The sequence below is a fragment of the Podarcis erhardii genome (genome assembly GCF_964252035.2).
Source record: "Podarcis erhardii genome assembly, chromosome: 3".
In the NCBI taxonomy this organism is placed as follows: Eukaryota; Metazoa; Chordata; class Lepidosauria; order Squamata; family Lacertidae; genus Podarcis; species Podarcis erhardii.
This window is the reverse complement of record NC_138507.1, coordinates 24,646,016-24,667,677: the sequence shown is the minus strand read 5'-3', so window position 1 is coordinate 24,667,677 and position 21,662 is coordinate 24,646,016. Positions and strand designations below refer to the sequence as shown.

Below are 21,662 nucleotides of genomic sequence, written 5' to 3'. Positions count from 1 at the left end.
CATGCGGAACTCAGCGTGCCCCAAGCTTCTGGGTGCAGGCAAGCTCTCTGCTAGCCCTGGGAGAGCTGGGTCTCCCACGGCTAGCGGATAGCTTCCTGAAGCCTGGAGAGCGAGAGGGGTCGGTGCGCACCGACCCCCCTCGCTCTCCAGGCTTCAGTGAAAGCCTGCATTCGCCCCATAGGACGCACACACATTTCCCCTTCATTTTTGGAGGGGGGAAAGTGCATCCTATAGGGCGAAAAATACGGTACGTGTAAGATCTAAGGTACGATTAACCTCTTCCAGGGACTCATCTCACCTTTTCTTCACACTTGTCAAAAAATGGAGATTTAATTGAAAATTCTGATTGCTGCAACTTAATCTTGGGCGAAGGGGAAGTTCTCTCTGACTGAAACACAAGCCCTCCTGGCTGCCTCGTAAATGATGCCTGCTATATATTGCCGCCCCCACCTCCCTGCCACCTTGCACGGCGACAACAATTTGAAGGCAAGGCACAAATGAGCCTTTGATGAATGAGGCTTGTTACATAGAAAATGCAATACGTTCCCCATGCCTTTTTAGCAAGAGGTAGTAAGTGAAATCCAAGTGAAATTTTATCTCTGTCAGCCCAGATAGTTTCCACTTAGGCTTGTGTTTGTATTGATTCATAGGAAGAAAGGTGATTACTGCTTCCAAATAAGAGGGGATTTATGGGGAGATTATAATGCTTCATGTCTTTGAGGGCTTTCATGAATGTGACCTCCACTTGGCTAAAACTCCAATTAAAACTGCCGCCATGGTACTTTCCCATCTAGTATGTGGATATTTTGGTGCATTTGGATAAACCTGAACAGAGCTACAACATATAAACCGGTTTACAGTGCAGGGCATGTATAACACTAATTTGGGCAGAGCTGTCTGATTTCTTTCTGAGCCACTTCCACCAAACAGAAGAGCCAACACAGGGGATGAGAGTCTTCTGCATGGTATACAAGCCCAAGAACATGAGCGACCTTGTATATCCCACCACACCTTTACAGCAATCTCTCATTGCCTATTCGCTTGACATGGTGTAAAATATCCACGAGAACTCCTCTTTGTGAGTGATTCCTATGCAAACTGCAGCTCATTGAAACGCCAATAATCAAGGATTATTGCAGAACTGAAAAACAAAACAGGAAAACTCATTCATGGGACTGTTAGAAAGCAAACTGATCCCATATTACATTGCTTTGCTACCAGTTAGAACTCAACATCTTCCTTTAATCATCACTAAGGGGCTAAGCAGAGTCTGCTTAAATCTAAGCAACCATTTACATAGGGAGGGCGTTCTGTATTTTATTCTTAAATCTTCCTATATCCTAGCTTTCTTGTGGTCTTCATCAGCTGCAAATGGTTATATTCCCCCTCCCCAATATATATCTTCCGATTTTAATTATCAAGCCACACAATGAGTTCACACACATTTCAAAGTATTCAGCTCAGAATTGCTTGCATGCTAAGCCAAGGGTTGCAAAGCAACTCCACCTTGTCCATTCTTCTAGATCAGAGCCAATGTAACATAGCTAAAATGTTAACTCTTTCCCAGTATGATTCAAGGATTATCTGAGAATCCAGTATTGCAGGGCATTGGACTAGATGAAATTTGGGAGTCCCTTCAAATTCAATCGTACTATGATTGTTATGCTAACACAGTCCCAGTGATATCCATGGGGCTGCACCATAAACAGAGACTGTGTTTTGCCATCTTCTCTGTACAAACCAAAACCATTGCACAGATGAATTATTCTTCTGGGTACCTTGTACTTTTTGTCAGCGAACAATTATAGCCCACCATAGACTTCCATGGACCTCAAGTGTTTTATCTGAGGTAAACAATTCAATCCTGATCTAGAGTTTTGAGAAAATTGTTTTGCAGTTTCTTTTATGAATGTGCAATTCTGTATATATTGCGGCTGATGAGTGTGAAAGCATTACACAACCTTTAGCTTTGTTATGGTAAGGTTCAAACAGTGAAAAGCAGGACAGAAAAGTTGTTGAGCCAAAAACTGACACTGCTGACATGGGTTTTCCTGGACATTTTAGCAATTTCCACCCGGACACTGCTTCTGACTGCAGTATTCCAGATATGTCTGGGAACTTCTGGATGTATGGCAACCGATAACGGTTATGGATTACTACCAAGACAGATCAACTTTAACTGAACCAAATGCACATACTTTGTATGTGCCACCGAATTATTTCATACATGACACTTCATCTATGGGACAAGGCAGGAGAAGGAGAGACATAGATGCCCCGTGACACCATTATGTTTAGGAAATGTGCAAATGTCACTTGTTTAAGTGTTTGGAAGCCATTGTATACTTACAGGCAGAATTGTCAGCAATAGAATGGAGCTGAAAATAGGCTACTGTGTTACATGAAAATGTGTACCCATTTACAAAAAAAAAAGCCCTCCCTGTTTTGCTCAGGGTGGGGGCTGAAAATAGACGGGTTCTCTGTCACTTCCAGGATGCTTTCCGGCAACAATGCAAAGAATAACATTATACCTCACAGCATGACATTACATGTCGCAGAAGCCACGGTGCCTGCAGCCATGACAGAGGGCTCATCTGATAGCAGCAAGAGTGGCAAGATTGGCAGCGTGGCAGCAGCAGTGTGGGCAGAGGCAGCAGCCCTGCAGGATGCATCCAGAGGTGGGTTGGAATCAATGGATCTGGGAGGGCAGGGATATGGGGTGAGTGGGCCATTGAGAGTACAGTAGTTGGTTGGATTAAGAAAAGGTTGAGTTTAGGGGATGGGGTGACCTTTAGTGGTTAGAGAAGCCTGGGGTGGGTGGAATTGAGGCAGTGTTTTTGCAGCCTTTCTGAGCTTGTGTCTATCCTAAGACCATGTGCATCCTAAACACTATTAGAACAAAGGAGCAGCTGTTTCCAAATCAGATTGGGGTGATGGACTGAATCGGAGAGCAGACCTTCCAGCAGAGTCCAAGCCACTCTGAATCACAATAGTCTGCTATCAAACTATTCATGTCTTGGCCAGTGATGATGATGCAGCGTCACCCATTCCAGATCCCTGCCTTTTCATGGAATGATGTGCCCCCTTCCAAGTCTGCCACCCCCACATGGGCACATATGTCCCCAAGGGGGCCCACCCCACTCTCATGGTAGCCTCTAAAGCAGGCTTCCTCAAACTTGGCCCTCCAGATGTTTTTGGCCTACAACTCCCATGATCCCTAGCTAGCAGTACCAGTGGTCAGGGATGATGGGACTTGTAGCCTCAAAACATTTGGAGGGCCGAGTTTGAGGAAGCCTGCTCTAAAGTAAGGGATGGGGTGATCCAGGAGAAGTGGAATGCTCCTGATAACATGAAGGAGTTTAGATCATGGAGGTTCTGGCTGCAGATATCTTTGCCACATCACCAGGTTGTAGAGAATGTAAGAGTCAAAAACCTGGTTCTCGTTTTTGAAGGTATCTGGTGTGTGTTCTCAGAAGAAGAAGAATTACTTGGAGGCCTCCTGAACTTCTCCAGCCCAGCCCAGGACATTTATAAATTTTGAGTGGAAAGGTTACGATGCACAAATGTTCTGGTGCACATGCATGTGTGTCACTCTCTCTCCTGAAGGAAGAGATCAGTGAGCACACACCTGGCCACCTGGCTGTGGATGACTAGCAGGAGAAGCAGGAGAAGCTAAGACTCAGTATCCTGTCCTTGAGAGAGCCCCATCTATAGCAACGTAGCATTGGCGGCAACAACAGATTCTAGAGGGAGGCTGCGGAGGGCAGCCCACAGACATCTAGAAAGCTATAGGGCCTTGGGCAATTGCCAGGACTGGGGCTGTGTCATTAAACTCCCATGTATTAGTTGGACTCCCATCAGCTCCAGCAAACATACCCAGTGGTCTGGCATGATGAGAGCTGTAGGCCCACAATATGTGGGTGACCACAGATTTCCCCCAACTCTGCTCCACTGCATACCTTATCATGTAAGCCAAAGCTGTTCTGCAGTGCAGTTTATTATACTGTAAGCAGCATAATGCTATGCAGTTGGTGTTTCTGAGGCTATTGATAAACTGTAGGGCTTATATCTGCCTAGCTCTGCTTATCAGATCTGTCTGATATTCTTGCATTTTAACTTGTGCAAATTTTTCTACTTAAAATTCATTTCAGTCGCCCTTTCCTTTCTGCAGTAGCATCTTGGTGAAGCAAAAAGATTTCCCTCAACACCAGTGTGAGTATTTTTATGTTTAATCTTACACAATTGCAGCTTTCTTTATCACATGTAGTTAACCATGGGGAACACATAGTGAACAAAACTTGGCTTTGAACAGATTTCATTTTACTGACAGAACTTTGAACAACAACTAACTTAACATAGGAAAAGCATTGTTTTGTAACTTTTTTTAAAAAAAATGTGCCTTTAACTTTTAGCAACTTTAAGTTCAGCTTGAAAAGTTCTTGTCTGAGCAGTTTTAAGTTATCCAAATCCTTAATTTTTCATCTCATTTTTTTCCAAACAGGACTTACACAAATGGGTCAAGGAAGCCATTCATGAAAGCAGCACAGAAGACCTGCACATTGTTCCTGTGGTGGAAAGACAAGAGAGATTATTTAAAACCAAAAATTAAAAGTGGATCAATGTTTAATTTTGTATATAAAAATAAAATAAAATTACATTTTCTGTTACTTGTTTTATTGATAAGAAATAGTTTTTTTTTAAATGGCTGACTAATTCAAGTCATAGATAGGCCATTAAATTAACATAATAAATTAACCCAGTATCATACTTCAGTGAATATACATTTCAATTTATGTTGTGATTATGATTTATGATGCAATTAAAAACAATTATTATTAACCATCAGTAGTTCTTGATAAATAAATATACCCATTTTTAAAATGTGTGTGTTAACGATGTGACCATTTCGGATGCAAGTTTTAAAAATAATTACTTCATTATTTTTATTTAATGATGCTAATATTTTACTGCCATTTCTTTAAAGAGAAATAAATGACATTACTGCACAATCGATACATTGTCTAGTATTTGTTAGGGGTTGGATTTGGTTGGATTCTGAAGCAAAACACACCACTTTGAAGGGATTGGGGATTTGTCTGAGGTGAAGAAGGATACAGGTGGGGTGCCATGAACCGAAGGTGGAAAATCTGGAACTCCTTGCAGTACCTTACTGATCTGAACACGGAAAACGTTTCACAGAAGTATCTACAGAAAGCAAAATTATGCCTCTAAGGGTGGAGGGGAAGTTGCTTTGAGCTTGACAGGTCTAACCCGCAATCAAAGGAAATTATTATACCATGGCTCCGCTGACCCGGTGCTTTGGGATACTGATGTCAAAGTAATAGTTTTGCTCTCTGGTGATTATTGCCATTTGTTATTTCGGTCTCCTAGGACCAGTAGCATTTAATAAGGCCGCAGCATTTTCCTGGCCACCCTTTACTGCTGTCTCCGCTGTTTACATGACTCAAAGGGGTGGGGAAAGGACAGCATGATGGAACCAATTCAGCATTCCTGCCGGTGTGTTTGCATCACACCAATTTGGCTGCCAATTTACCACATTCCCCCAGTAAACGATATTGCAGGCAAGCAGCGCCATCGCACCCAGCCAACCGCTACTGCTTCAGCGTTGTAACATTGAGCGAGTTCTCGTAGAGTGAATCGGAGGCTTGTAAAAATGATTTTACGTTTCGCCAGTACAAGTTTACCTCATTCCAAAACTTATACTGCCAGTCTCTTATTTACTCACCCTTTCCTCGCCCCCTCCAATCCTTATTGCCTTTTTCAAATCTACCTCTTGATTTTGTTTTGGAGTTGCCTGCTTTCTTTTGCTTTGGGGGGGGCTATGGATGGGTTGATTGTTCTAATTAGTTGTAGTCAGTGTTATTCCCCCTCCCTCTTTGCCTTAGAATAGCTCCATCTCTGAGCCTGTATCACTTGATTCATTTTACTTATCTGTCATAATATGTATCTCCTGCTTTTGTGGCGAGGGAAGTTACACACATGCCAATATCACTTAGTCCTGTAGCATATATTGTTGGAAGTGTGCAGTGCACAAGCACTCACCCTGAGTTCTGCTTCATCCCTTTGTCCGTTCTCAAGCGATTTGTTTTATTTATCAGTCACAAACTGCCTTCTTTATTTGTGCGGTATTTCTCACACACTATAAGTCTGCACAGTGTTGTCGGGCTGTAGGCAAGCAGTCACAGTTGTGAGCAGATAAGCAGAATATAATACAGTGGTGCCTCGGGTTAAGTACTTAATTCGTTCCGGAGATCCGTACTTAACCTGAAACTGTTATTAACCTGAAGCACCACTTTAGCTAATGGGGCCTCCTGCTGCTGCCGTGCTGCCGGAGCACGATTTCTGTTCGTATCCTAAAGCAAAGTTCTTAACCGGAAGCACTATTTCTGGGTTAGCGGAGTCTGTAACCTGAAACGTCTGTAACCTGAAGCGTATGTAACCCAAGGTACCACTGTACATATTTTAATTTCCTTTTAGGATTCAGCTACATTAGTAAATAAACAACAATTTGAATGCGCTATAAACATGCAACACCAGATGGCGCCAGAAAGCAGAGATTTTTGTGCATGTTTTTCCATAGTTGTTTTTTTTTACATTTTGTTATAACAATCTATTTTTTTCTGGTTTGTCAGCAGTGCTGCATTAGCCATTTGAGTTCTACCTCTCACAAAACTCAAACGCACTACCTTCACTGCTACAAGCAGATGCACCAAGCAGAACTTTGAGGAGAAGTCAGCTTGCTAAATAGAGAAACTGAAGAGGAGAGCTTTCCGATGTGCTTTTGGACAATTTGGTTGAGGAGGAAGATTGCCTCACCACCCCTCAAAGCGCCTACCACCACCACAAAGATGCAGCAATATTCCAGTGGTGGGCACGGGGCCTCCATTGCCAAGGGCTTGTGTCTCCAATGCCATTCCTATGGCAGAAGCCCACAACAATGACAAATTCTGGGTTGTCACAGAAGTGGCAGAGCATGGATCTTTTTGAGTCGGCAGCAAATCCCACCTCCGCCAGCTGCCTGCATTGTAGGGGCAACTAAGCAGGAAGAAGGTTTCATGAGCAACACACCAGCCACAGCCTTAGAAGGCACCTGCATAGAAACATCACTGAAGAAGTGATGTTTATCTGAAGTATCTGAAGAAGTGTGCATGCACACGAAAGCTCATACCAAGAACTGACTTAGTTGGTCTTTAAGGTGCTACTGGAAGGAATTTGTTTTGTAGAAACATCACTGGTGTCTCTTGCTCAGGGAAGAGTCAGAGGAGGCACACAGCAAGAGCAGGATGAGTGCAGGGCACAGCACAATTGAGAAACACACATCCCCCCACTCTCAAAAACTTCACACGCATAAACGCAAAGCAAATTGCTATGAAAGATAGGGGGCGAAGAAAATATGGGTCCAGAAGACGAATATTTCCTCTGTGTGGCAGCACAGTGAGACAGTCTTATGGCACAGTGCCCCCACCTCACAAAAGGCTGTTTCTGTGCAAAAAAAAAGAAAAAGAAGTCAGCCTCCTTCTCATACCAAAATCATTTGCTTGATCTGTTTGCAATACCATCCTTAGGAGCACTACCGCTGAACTTCTGAGTGCAAAACTGCAGGGTGGAAAGCAAATCCCTTTCAGTTCTCCCCAGTGAAACTTCGAATGTGCCTAGCAGAAAAGACAATGAACCTATTTGCCTGCAGTTTGGCGGGTTTCTTATCTAGCGGCACTTCTCTCGCACGCATGCTGCTTTCGTCCAAATTGAGTATAAAACAATAGGCAAGGTTAAGGACATCGTTTTATGAGCATACCGAGCCTATAAAGGCTGCCTGTGCAAGGAAATGGCAGCTGTTCTTCTGAAATTTCGCAGAAGGGGCTTCCAGTTCTGCAAATTTCATCCAATTATGCCAAAAGAAACTCGCAAAGCTGTAGATTATTCCTTTTGACTCTATTACTTCTTCTTCCTGAGGGGGTGGCATGTCTCTCTTTCCCCCCCACCCCATAGAATCTTTGGGGGTCTCCTCTTTATCTATAGCAACAGAGACGATGGGGGGGGGACTGTGTCAGCAACTCTTTACACAAGCACCAAGTTGTCTGAATTCCTCCTCCTGTTGCTCCTGGTGAATGACAGCATCTCCACATTAGTTGTGGCAAAGCGGTTCTCTTTCTGTGTACTGTACTAACTGTGCTGAAGAGTAGTTTGTGAATGGACAAGCTATTTGCAAGATGGCAACCTTCCAAGGTCCTGTTCAGTGAGCCTCTGTTCCCTCATTCTTCTCTTTTTGAGATTTCTGTACATTTGGGTCCTACAAAGAGGTCAGGCACCTTGCTTGCAGTGGGACTCTGTGTTGGTTTCTTTTCCATTCTGCTTGTTGCATTCTATTAAGACAATACTGAGACTAAGGAAAGGTGATATAGCGAATGCCACTTCCTTGACCAGTTGTAAACAATAAGACAGGCAAGAGGGGGCTGGCTGAGGGCAGATGAGATTGTTGGGGCAATGCCCCCATTTGACCTAGTGGACCAGCGTCCAGGAACCTGACCAAAACACAGAAATTGGGAAGAACAATGTGGTTATACCCACCTGACTGGAAAGTTCTTATCTGAGGACATTCAGGATCGATTGAAACATGTGGAAGGCTATCCATTGCTGTGTACGAGCTCCAGCACCAGAGGCAGGAATGCTGGACTAGGTGGGGTTTGGTGGCTCTGATGCAGCAGAGCTCCTTTTAAATGGTACCTGCCAATTTCCATCCTTTATTTCAAAAAGCTGCCTACCTGGGAACCCGAGGAAGGAACAAAGCAGCTCCAGGTTAATGCTGGAAAAGGCTGAAAAGGAGTTACAGAAAAAGGGAACTACTGTACACTACAAATCATATTTCAACAAGTGGATCCTTAGCAGAATACAGTCTGCTTTCCTATCAGAAAGATAGGGAGGGGGGAAACTAGGGAAGAAGTTCATCTGTCAATCATCTTTTTAGACAAATCTTACTCTTGCAGATTTGCATATGAGTAATGAACTACACAGGATTTGTTTATTTTTGTCCGCTGCCCAACAAAACAAGTCTGTGTTCCAGTGGGCACTCTTTTAAAAATACATGCTTAAGTTAGCCACTTTTATTCTGAAGGAAAAAATTAAGAGCTCTCAATCTCACATTCGTTTCCTGCCAACCACCTCGCTGCCCCAGTGAGCCTTGTTGGGAGACAATGAGTAGCTGAGGGTGGTTTTTGGGGCAGGTTACTTTAATTGATTGATTGATTGATTGATTAAATTAAATTTCTATACAGCCCTTAATCCAAAGACCACAGGCAATGTGTTTAAGGCAATGGTTCGTTTAGTTGTGTGCTCACCCATGTGTAGGACTAAAGACCAGTAAATAAAATTTGAGGAAGAAGAAAACACAACCATTTAAAACCATTTCCCAAAGTTCTGGGTCCAAGTCAACAGTTCCAAAATACTAGCTGTATCTTTCAAAACTTCAGTCCAGTTTGTTTCTAGGCTGCCATTTTGTCTTCTGCTTGGTGTCTTTTGTGGCAAGTGCGAGCGAGTGGGAGAATCTTCACCAGCTATGCTGTGCCTGGCATAGACCAGTTTCGGTCCTACTTTCTGTACAAATAAAACATGGAGTACTTTTCCGCATGGAGATTATACTATGAATTGTTCTAACATAACTATGCATGCTTTGCTGGGCGAGATAGCATTATTATGTGGGTTGGGCAAATAAATCAGACCTGCTTCATGTGAATAACAGTAACAGTAGATATTTGTTTTCAAGGCTTTCTTCTGTGCTCCGTACTCTGCACTTCTGTATAATCAACCTCAGTGCCCTTTGCAAGGTGCCTCTGTAGTAGTAGGGTTGCCACCAACTGTCTTCCCAGGCATTCCTCGTCTTATCTCTGGGTCTTATTAGTCACCAAATAGGTAGTTTAAACTGGGTGGGATAAAACCATCCTCATTAGTGGGCATCCCATTTCCTAGTCCAGTAGCAAAAACAGTTTCAAGTAGTATGTTTCATCTTTTGACTATTTCCCCATCTCATAAATCACAAGGAAGCTTTTAATTCACTGTCCTCTCTCTTCCCTCTTTTTGCCACCCCTCCTTCCATTTCCTCCATAGTTGAAAATTAGAAGGGTTCTGGGTGTTGGGAAGCTGGGTTTGTTACAGGATCGTTGCAACCTGTCGTTAATCCACTTGGTCACTGCATAATCCATTCCAGCACTGAATGGAGGGGAGGGAAAGAATTATACCTTCCTTCTCGGGCCATTTGTGGGAGCATCAACAAGCACATGTGTTTCATTCCTTGTTTCTGGCCTCCCATCTTTGCTTAAACTTAGATGTGGGCATTCTCTCCTAGCTACTTTTCCCCTTCACTGGCTCATTTGTGCAAGAGGAACATTCGCAGTCATTGTTTCCTGTTTAAAATGAAATGAACCTGTTGCTATGGCTACCCATTCTGTATGTGAGAGGGAATTTGTGCTGATTGTGAGGTTCCCAGATGAGCATATTTCATAATTGCCTCCTGTTTTTTAAGCAGCATAATCGTCCTCTGACAGTTCCCACCCACCCTATAAATCACAACAGTGATTATTATTATTATTATTATTATTAATCGTGTTTTCTTTCTCTTAATTTCTTCTGTAGCTGTAACTTACACAAGTTACAAAAAAACGCCACCGCCTGTACCCCCTCGTACAACCTCAAAGCCACTCATCTCAGTTACAGCACAGAGCAGCACAGAATCCACCCAGGATGCCTATCACGATAGCCGGACTCAGAGGATTTCACCGTGGCCTCAGGACGGTCGAGGGATGTACAATTCCACGGACAGCTTGGATAGCAACAAGGCCATGAACCTGGCTATGGAAACGGCCGCGGCGCAACGCCACGGGCCTGAGAGCCACGGCCCCTCAGTGCGAACCAGCGACAAGGCCATCCTCGTGTCAAAAGCGGAGGAGTTCCTTAAGAGTCGGCGCTCTTCGATAGGGATTCAGGTAGCCTGTCATTAACATCTGTTCTGCGGCAAGCTGTTCACCTCCTCGGCTCCGTAAATAGTACCAAAATGAGTCATTCAGCTTCAGTGGCTCCTAATAACTTGAGCAACATTCCCTGGCTGCTTAGCGTTAATTGTCATTCACATCACAGCTATGTGGCCATGCAGAAAATGGTTCAGCCAATGTGCAGTGCCTGGAAAGAAAAAAAATGAATGAATATATCTCTAGGCAAGTTGCCTGTCATTAATGCTTGATATGAAAATTATACTGCTCAGCCACACAGGTGAGCAACATGTTCCTCTCTCTCCCTCTCCCTCCTCTCTGTAAATTCAGAGTCCTTTATATGGAATCCTGCCACTAGTAGAAACATGGACCCTTTTTCGACCTTGAAGGAGAAGTCCTGACATAGGCTATTTGTTCTTCCATGTTTCGCTAGAAAAGGAAGAGCACTGCATTGCATGGTGCAGGCACCAGTAACTAAAAGCACTTCTGCTCTGCTAGTATTTTAAATACTTGTCCATATAGGCTTATACTTAAGGATGTCCATGGCAGCTCTGTCCCATGTATGAAGCTGCGGTAGAAAGTGAATGTTACTAGTGACTTTTCTTCTTCTTTTTCACTCGTTGGTGAGGGGTACCTTGAAGAAACAGAGGGGAGATGTGGAAGTAAACCATGAGGTGGTATAGTCCCTGCTTTCAGATTATTCATCTGAAAACATCTCCATATGGAAACAGACCCTCATCAGCTTGTATATATTCAGTTGTTGACATGGTGACAGTCTTCACATAAGGAGGCTTTCAAATGAATGCTTTCTGCTGCTTGAAACTTACTTTAAAATTGTAAGGACTGTACTAGCTCGTTTTGCAATCTGAATCAGGCCTTAAAATACTCTACCACAAAACTGTAAGGTTATTGCTGGTCATATGCTGAGGGAGAAATACAGAGTGAGCGGCTGTGAGCAAACATCCCCCCAAGAATTATTACCAAAAGTTGGATTACACTACTAATACTTGGCTGTGTATATGGTGTTACAATTGGGAGTATATTCCTTTACAGCTGGTGATTACTAAGCACCACTGGTCACAAGAATGATGCTCCATAAGCAATAATAGTTACAGTTAGCCCTAGCGCTAATGCCTACTTGTATATATTCTTGAAATGAGTAGGTAACTGCTGGTAAAAAAAAAAAAATACCAGTATACCTTGGGATTATTCAATGGACTAAATAAAATATTTACCAATCTAAAATTCAAAATAATATTTTTCAGTAGCTGTCAGGTTTCGAGGTCAGTGGTCACTGAAAGCCTCTTGAACACATAAGGTCATAAGGGTGACCTCTGTAAGGATCTCAGGAGTTCTGTAACATGCACCCCAATAATTTGATTCATTTTATTAGGTTCAGCTCATTTGTTACCAAAGGATGGGAAGGAGAGCACTCTTGCATTTTTTTTACCTTGTTCCTTATGGTAAAATGCTGAATGCTGAGATTGCTGTCGGCTCCGAAGGTAGCACAACTGTCTCTACTCCATCTCAAATATAATGGAATATGGTGGTTGCCTTGTGAGAAACCATCCTCATTAAGTAGAATTACTGCCCCTTTTAGACAAAAGCCATTCCACTGACGATAATTATTGCCGGGTTTAAAGAGATGTCGTGAAAAGCTTCCTGATTAGATATGTCTCATTTAAAAGAGATCTTCTAAAAGCACTCCTTCCAGGAGTTTGGTAATGTGCAGCTTTAGCCAAGGTCCTAGGCATATAAAATGCCACTGGGCTTTGATAGAAATCCATATATCTCCCTCTGTGACTTTGCTACGGGCCTACAGCTAATGTATAGAATTCAATTTAGCGTCAACATAAAATGTTCAGGTCAGCTCTTTTTCTGTATGCTTAGGCAGTAATTAAGCGTGGAGCTCTTAACGATTCACGCTGCAGTACTGCAATGAAGTCACTTATTTATTTACTTTAAAAAGAGAAGGGGTGAGGCTTAGATAGATGATAATAAAGAAAGCTTTGAAGAGTCTTTGATAGTTTGGGTTTCAAGGGATTCCTTTCCTGATCAGGCTTCTCTGCTCAAACAGGGGAGGTACTGGCAGATGTTGTCATCTGTCCTGTACAGTCGTCCCGCCTTTAAAGGTGATGTCTTTTATAATAGCTTTTCCTATTAGCCAGTTTTGTTTTGTGTACTTCACATATTTGCCCAGCAATTTGCACAGAAAGAGTTGAATCTCTATAGCAACAAGGCTTCTTATGTTCAGTGTCTATTGCTTCCTTTCAAGTAAGGCAAATGACAAACATTATTTGTCAAAGGTATTGACTCTTTTTAAAAAAGAAAGAAAGAAAGAAAGAAAGAAAGAAAGAAAGAAAGAAAGAAAGAAAGAAAGCTGAAATGTATATTTTCAGTAGGACAAAGACTTCCTTCCACGATCCATTTGGCAGATCCCACAGACAATACCGGGTCCACGAGGCAAGGAGACCAACAGCAGTAAAATTATTCCTCTAAGGATAAACCCTTTATGGTTGTGCCATTTGTGAAAGAAGATTTGTTTTGTCGTATACCTATTGCCAGGGTTGCAATAAATAAAAGCGTCCTGACTTTTAATGTTTACAGTGCAGGAAATCATGTGCTTCATAAACCTTGTGGGTTTTCCCAGTGAAGCCTGTATTTAAGGCTCCTGAGAAATTGGTTTTATTTACATACTTATTTGATTAACGGCAGCCCGAGTTTTCTCATTAGATGGCTGTGCAGTGACACTGCTTGCACCTGCATGTCTTTCCATTCATAGCAGGCTCATTAATTACTGAATTTTTAAACTCACACTCTGTTTTAACAAGGTTTGTACGCCAACAGTAGCAGCGCGGAGGACTGCAGCTTAACTTAAGGCAGTGAGCTACTCTTGACACTCTTCATTTTAACCTTTTTGCCTCTGCAGATGGAAATCAGCTACCGACTCTAGTAGGAATTTCATACAGAGCTGTTACAAAACTCAGATTTTCAGAGGAATAAAAGCAATCATGCGTACAGTATTTAAGCCAGCGGGAGTTATGCCATCAACACTATTCCACGCTATAGCCTCTCTGCTGACAAGGGAAATTTGGAAGTAAAATATTGTCTCTGTTTTAAATATCCCTCCAGATTACTTGGAACACTGCAAGTGAGCTTCCCCCTACTCTTGTTTTCTTTTATAATTCAGCCTTGTCTTAGATCCACCCCACACTTTACGGGAATTCCACGGGAATTCGGCTGCCATTTCCCCTCTTAGAGCATGCATAATACTTATTTTATTTTTATTTATATCCCAAGTGTTCTCTGATCGCATTCAAATAAATACAATAAAATCCATCAATAAAACCAACTGGGGAGACACACATATCTAAACCTTTAGGGGAACGCAACAGAATGTTGCAGTCAGTTTTGGCTCCCCAGTATACACACCCAATGGATGCGTGTTTCCCCTTCACAGGTCATGTAATCACTGCAGGAAACACTGGTACTGGTGTAACCCAGATGCCATGATTCTGCTGCAGGCTAGGCCTATGGTTGTAGGGCAGGATCCAACCAAGTAGTTCTATTTGTGCCATGGGATTTCCTCTCTTTCTCCTCCATCCGTTCGTCCCATCCCCCCACAAACTCCTCAAGTCTGCTCCAGAGGGTTAAAAGGAAACCCAGAACAGATTTCGGGAGCACATGGGGAGAGAAGAGGGCAAAAAAAGTTACTTTACACAGCCAAACATTCTTGCCCTAACAGAGCTACTTTGTTGGGTACGCCTAAGGTATTTCAGAGCCAGTGTGGTGTAGTGGTTAAGAGCGGTAGACTCATAATCTGGTGAACGGGGTTCACTTCCTCGCTCCTCCCCATGCAGCTGCTGGGTGACCTTGGGCTAGTCACACTTCTCTGAAGTCTCTCAGCCTCACTCACCTCACAGAGTGTTTGTTGTGGGGGAGGAAGGGAAAGGAGAATGTTAGCCGCTTTGAGACTCCTTTGGGTAGTGATAAAGCAGGATATCAAATCCAAACTCTTCTTCTTCATATGTAGAATATATTCCATGGCTTGTATCCAACCGAGTCATGACTAACTTGTCCATTGATTTCAATGGGCTTTGCTCCGAGTATGTCTTAGTAAGGTACCACCCCACCATACAATAAAGCAGAACACCCATGGCCTTGTACAAGAAAAGATATTTGCAGGAGTATCGACACAGTTCAAACCTCCCTGCCCTGCTCCTGGTAAGCCACAGCAACACTGGTGACGGAAAACACCACCACCACTCTCGGTCGGCCTCTCTTGAATCTTTACATATGTTCATTTGCTTTACACTGACCAAAAGAGCCACATTGAATGCTTCCTTGTTGTGACCTTCACTAATAGGAGGAGATAAGCAGCAAGTACACTAGACCACACTCGTGGATTCATGCCGCCACTTCGGCATTTGAATCCAGACCGTTGCCAGGTTCATAAAGCTCCTATGACGTAGGATTTTGAACCTTGTGGGGTTGGGTTTTTTAATTAAAACAACAACAACAACCCCACAAGGTTCTAGGCGTTCTTATTCTAAGGCTGGGTAGCAGAAAGATCAATGAAAAGGCCTATGCTGGTCTAAATTTAGTTAAGAAGATACCAAGGTTCTGTTTTCAACATTACTGTCTAACCCAGATCACTGCCGGAACTTTGCAGGTGAGAGGTCTCACTATTATTCTCACATCTACAAGGTGTTGGCTATCAAATGAATATCTAAAACATACACTTTCATGTTCTTTTTAATCATCTCATTGCCAGTAAAATATAGGCTTAAGTAATAATATGAATAACACGTTAACTTTGGAGAGGATAAATGTTTGCCCCAAAGACCCATTCTAATAGTATACAGTCAGTTTTCTTAAGAAGATTGAGAAAATATTGCCATCCTTTACATCTTCTTGTAGGTTTTTTTTTTTTAATGTTAACTAATTAATGAATTTGTTACCATATATACTCAAGTATAAGCCAACCCAAATATAAGCCGAGGCACCTAATTTTACCTCAAAAAATTCGGGAAACTTATTGACCCGAGTATAAGCCGGTTCACCACACCACAAACCTCCTGGTGGGCTGGAGTGAGTGTGTGTGTGTGTGTGCGCGCGCATGCACACACACACAGCAGAGGGGGCTTCTCTCTCGCCCCAGCTCCTCCCTTCCTCCTGCCTACCTAGGGTGGTGCCGAGAGGCAGAGGCTGGTGGCAGCAGTGGCAGAAGAAGAACAAGCAGTCTGAAAGGGCTGCTTTCGGGCTGCTTGTTCCTCCTCCGCCACTGCTGACAGGGACCCTCACTCGGGTATAAGCTGGGGGGGGGCTTTTTCAGCATTAAAAATGTGCTGAAAAAGTCGGCTTATACTCGAGCATATACGGTCATTAATTTGGTTGCCTTTCACACTCTAAAAGGTCAAGGAATACTGGTTTAGATGGCAAAAACGTGAGGTCTTCAGTATGGAACTCAAGTTACAGTCATACCTCGGGATGACTACGCTTCAGGTTGAGCATTTTGGGGTTGCGCTCCACCGTGACGGAGTGCGGAAGCGGCGAATCGTGGGTTGCATTCACTTCAGGATGCGAATGGGGCTCCAGACTGGATCCCATTCGCATCCAGAGGCACCACTGTATTTGTAAGGATGAAATATTTGCTGAACATAGTTTCTTAAGGAAGGTGTTACAAAACAAATAAATATATATGCTATCATTTTTTTGTTTTAGTTGTTGTTGTGGTCAACCATACTTTCAGGGTATTTTTCTAGGAAGCAAGCAAAATTTCCAGAGGTTTCAGTGATGAATTACACACTGTCATTTAATGAACTCCTTTTAATAATATTCACAGTGAACAGATATAGTATTATAACTCCACCAACAATGCACAGAAGCTGTTTTTATGGCACCATCTCACCTTTCTAAAAACAGTCTGACAATTCATAGCATATTTTTCCTGCCTTCATGGTGTTAAATAACTGCTGATAATCTTCAGTGCTAGTAGTAATAGACAAAAGCAAGCTGTGTTGTTACTTCCTTTATCACTGCCATTTTCCCATATTCCCTTGAACTTCAAATCCTTGTGATCTGTTTTCAGTAAGAGATTACAAAAAATAATCTAATAAACCTTCGGCTCCTATAGCTACCACCGATAGATTTATCAAATAATTAGCATTCATTCTATAGCTCGGATTATGCTACTGATGTCGATTTCCTGTTCCTACATATTAGAAATCATAAAATGGCACTGTGGGATGAGGCATTAAACAATTAACAAATGCAATGACACCATAACACACATGACGTATGTGTGGAAACAGCATGGAACCAGCAGGGTTAGGGAGACAAGAATCTGCTCTGCACTGTCAGCAGTGACTATCACATCAAGCCCTGCATTTACTAGCAGATCTCTTAACCTTGGTAGGTCTGTGTGGCCTCGAAAATGTGCATATAAAGCAAAGGAAGTGGAAGTCTGACATGCTTCTCACCTGGATGCCTTACAATTCAGGTACCTTTCCCTCCTCTTTGTAAAGTTCATGTGCAGAGGATACATTCCATCCCTGCAACTAACAAGTTATTTCCTGGCAAGAAATCAAGGCCTCAGCCTTGAAAGGACCAGTCTACTCTACTGCAGATCACTGGCTTGTCTTTCCATACTTACAACACATTCCAGAGTGCAAAGATGTTTCTCTGTACATAACATTTGGAGGCAGCCTTTGATGCAATGATAGAGAGTGTAAGGGATGGGGTGGGTTGGGAACGAAATCCAATTTAGACAGCAGCCTCTCAAATTACTAGGGCACCCTGCGTCCAGGGAAATATCTAGGAAGCATGCTTACATAAGCCCTGGGTATTATTGACAAAGGGCAGTATATTACTACTAATAATCATAATCATGAGGTGAAGCATTCCAGTGCTATATCTATTAGTAGTAGCAGAAATATTTGTTTTATTGCAAGCTTAATTATGTAAAGTGCCCATTACTGTCCATTTCCTGAATTTTACAGGCATACAGGTAAACTTCTCCCCTCCTGAACACTAAAAGCATAGTGGAGAGGGTCCCCTCCACTGCCCAGATTTATTTTTGTGCACTTAGCACTAAAATGTTTAGCTTGCCAAATTGCATATAAAATCCTCATTTGGCAATGGTTTCTGCTTCTAGACATGGCAAGAAAATGAAAGGTATTAAAACATGGAAGTGATCTCTGGGGTATTTAGAGAGTGTCAGCCCTGGCAAGCTGCATAGAATGATAACTTGGAGCAAGATATATTCCTCTTGTATTGATTTTTCTGGCACTGAGAATGTAACATTCAGAACTTTTAAAATCTAACTTAACTAAAGTATGCTCGAGGAATTCAGTTTCTGAGAATTTCATTACTAACTGCTCTGATCTGCCCCTCCCTGTCCAATGTGCAGACTGAAAGGTTTACTCTCCTTCAGATTTTGTGAAGTTTTGCAGTACAATTCTCAGTTCCAAAAATGTTTAAATTGGATGTTTTAACATAAAATCCATTTAGAAATGTGCACATTCAGATAAAATATACGTGCAAGTGAATGATTTGTGATGAAATACATATCTAATTGCATAGTTTTAAACACGAATTTTCATGCGGATTTTGATTAATGCACAAACAGGACAGACCTATGAATAACCACATACAAAATTGGCATAGACTGGAAATAAACTAATCCATCCACCCTGAATTAAAAGTTCAGTTTTGATCACGTACTACGAGACTGCACATAAGGAGCCTTTGAATCTCTGGTGGTCGAGAAGAGGGATGTCAAGCACAATGCGACTCCATGTGTTCATTCAACATGGTTTCCAAAGTACGCGGGAAGAATGACAAAACAGCCATAGTTGCTCCTCGCAGTTTTGTAATATACAACAGCACACTATTTGAAATATTTCACTCCATGAGATTTCCCCCCCCGCCCCATCCTGTGATCTCAAATACACCTCCTTGCAGATAACCTGTGCTGCAATCAGTGTGTATGATCCATTCATAGACATGTTTGGGCCCGGATTGCTACTCGTAAAGAGAGAAATGTAATGTAAGTTTAAATCCACGAGGTAGTAATAATTCCAGGTTTTCAATGTTCACTTCTGCAGATTTATCTTTTGTGTTGAACTAGGTGGAAACAGCAACTGATTCAGATACCGAGAGCAGAGGCCTACGGGAATACCACTCAGTTGGAGTGCAAGTGGAAGATGATAAACGGTATGTCAAGCAAAGGCACAATATGTGTGTGTGTGTGTGTGTATGTGTGTGTACATGATACAATGTGGTGTGAGTCTTCAAGAAAATATGTGCCATATATGTGCATGTATTTGGTGTGTTTACATGTGAACATTTTACCATTATTAGAAATCATTTAATAATAGCTATGAGCAACCTTGCCCCACAATTAATATCTATTCTATTTATTTATTTCTCCCAAAGCAGCTTACTGTTTTAAAAAGTCACATTAAAAAACACACCAAAGTATTACTACCTACACAATGAAAATCAATACAAATTTGTTTAATAAAACCAAACAAGCAGCATGTTATACAACCACATAGAACATCACTGCTAGCCTTCTCTTTGGATGATAGCTACTCCAGTTTGTCTTATCCAAAAGCCGATTGGCAAAGAAATACCTGTAAGACTTGCCTTAAAAATAAAAATAAAAAATCAAGCCAAACAGAGAATATTTACATATTTTAGACCAGAGGTCGGCAACTTAAGGCCCATGGGCCGGTTCTAGCCCATGAGCCCATGGCCTGTTCCATGGATCGGCGTGGGGATTCCGTAGTGGTTCCTTTTTGTGGCGCGGGTGCCATTTTTTCCCCTCCGACATTTTCCCCCCTCTCCCTCACCGCGGTGGAACCTCCTCCTTCCCTCCTCCTGGTGCAGCAAATTTTCGGCCAATCGCCTGCTAAGCTTTGAGGCCCTGGCCAATGGGCAAGCAACGGCTGTGCGTGGCCGAGAGGAGGAAGGGGCTGGGTTGAGCTGGCCAAGTGCATTTCCAGCAGCCCCTCATCGGAGCAAGCTGTTTGCCACCACTGCTCATGCTGCCACCGCTCTGCCAAGCGTGGCTCCTGTGCCTGCCCTTGCAAGCGGTAGAGGCTGTTGTCATCAGCAGAGGAGGAACAAGCAGCCCGAAAGCAGCGCTTTTGGGCTGCTCGTTCCGCCACCGCCGCCAGCCTCTGCCTCTTGGAAGCTCTCTAGGTAAGCAGTGGGACAAAAGGGGCTGGGGAAGAGAGAAGCCCCCTCTGCCATATGCGCATGTGCGCATGCACACACACACACACTCCAGCCCACCAGGAGGTTTGTGGTGTGGTGAACCGGCCCACCCCAAAAAAAGCTTGCCAACCCCTGTTTTAGACCTTAAGATTGGTCATTCATCTATTTGCTGTTATTTGGTTTAGTGATAATCTGAGTCACTGCGGCATTTGCAGACCGTTTTCTCCAGTTCACTTACAAATGAGGTGCTTTGTTTTCTACTGTGGGAACAAATCAATGTTTGCTTCCAAAGGTGGCTTGAATGATTTTCATTAGTATCGTTCTTCTGATCAATAGTCCCATTGTGTCCTATGTAGAGTATGCTTCATTCACTCGCTTCATTCAAATAACCATTTTTGTTTTCTATTAATATTTCTGAACAGTAATGATAAAAAATTCTGAATGGCTGCAGAGTTGAGATATTGTGATTTTATCGGGGGGAAATGTATTTTGGGCAATATGTGGATCCGTGTGCTGTTTTCCGTTCCTCTCCAGGCATGGGCGGTTTAAGCGCTCAAATAGTGTAACAACAGCGGTTCAGGCTGACCTGGAACTCGAAGGCTTTCCAGGACACATAACAATGGAGGACAAGGGACTTCAGTTTGGTGGCTCTTTCCAGCGGCATTCAGAACCCAGCACCCCTACTCAATATGGTGCGGTAAGAACTGTACGGACACAGGGGCTGTTTAGTTACAGAGAAGATTATAGGACCCAAGTAGACACCTCCAATATCCCACCACCTGAACCTTGGTTGGAACCAGCCATTGAGACAGTTGAAACAGGGCGCATGTCTCCATGTCGACGAGATGGCTCTTGGTTTATGAAGTTGCTACATACTGAGACCAAGAGGATGGAAGGATGGTGTAAAGAGATGGAGAGAGAAGCGGAAGAAAACGATCTTTCTGAAGAAAGTAAGACCATAGCCATATTTTGTATTTTCTTTTAGGGTACTTCTGAAACTGTCTAGTGCTTCTTTAATGTTTATATTATTGCTGTGATCACTCGGGTAAATCTGATAAAACCCAACCCTTCTTATTAAATCAAAGACCTATAACTTTATTTTGTAGTAGTAGTAGTAAAAGGAAGAAGTTTCTAAGGAAAGTTGTTGTTTGATAGCATGCTGACCTCTTGATTATTTGCACTGCGTATGATGCCCCTTTGGGATTTTGCTTCTATATGTTATATGTCTCCTGGGACTATAGAATTTAAAACCTATTGAGTTATCTACATAGAAAAGCTCACACACATATATTCCCCGTAGTCTGTGATTTCCAAATATGAAGGAGAATTCACATTTGATCCCACAGAAACATAAAATACAATTTATTGAAATTTGAAGGAAAGGAAGAAACAGAACATGGCCCATGAATTCTCAGAATTTTCTATAACTTTACAGCT

The 21,662-nt window shown here is 42.6% G+C and overlaps 1 protein-coding gene and 1 long non-coding RNA gene across 11 annotated transcripts in view; both read left to right on the top strand.

Annotated features, from left to right (window-relative positions):
* DLGAP2 (DLG associated protein 2) overlaps positions 1-21,662 on the top strand; it is a 412,887-nt gene that overhangs the window by 365,955 nt on the left and 25,270 nt on the right. For all 10 annotated transcript variants that reach the window (XM_081856886.1, XM_081856887.1, XM_081856883.1 and 7 more), the window contains 3 exons: positions 10,648-10,997; positions 19,132-19,217; positions 20,760-21,175. In XM_081856886.1, coding sequence (XP_081713012.1) covers positions 10,648-10,997; positions 19,132-19,217; positions 20,760-21,175 — 852 coding nt within the window. The remainder of the gene's footprint in view (positions 1-10,647; positions 10,998-19,131; positions 19,218-20,759; positions 21,176-21,662) is intronic.
* Positions 278-4,662, top strand: LOC309339430. Its single transcript, XR_014155341.1, has 4 exons — positions 278-416; positions 2,494-2,678; positions 4,172-4,212; positions 4,502-4,662. It is a non-coding gene; the product is annotated as an uncharacterized lncRNA (long non-coding RNA).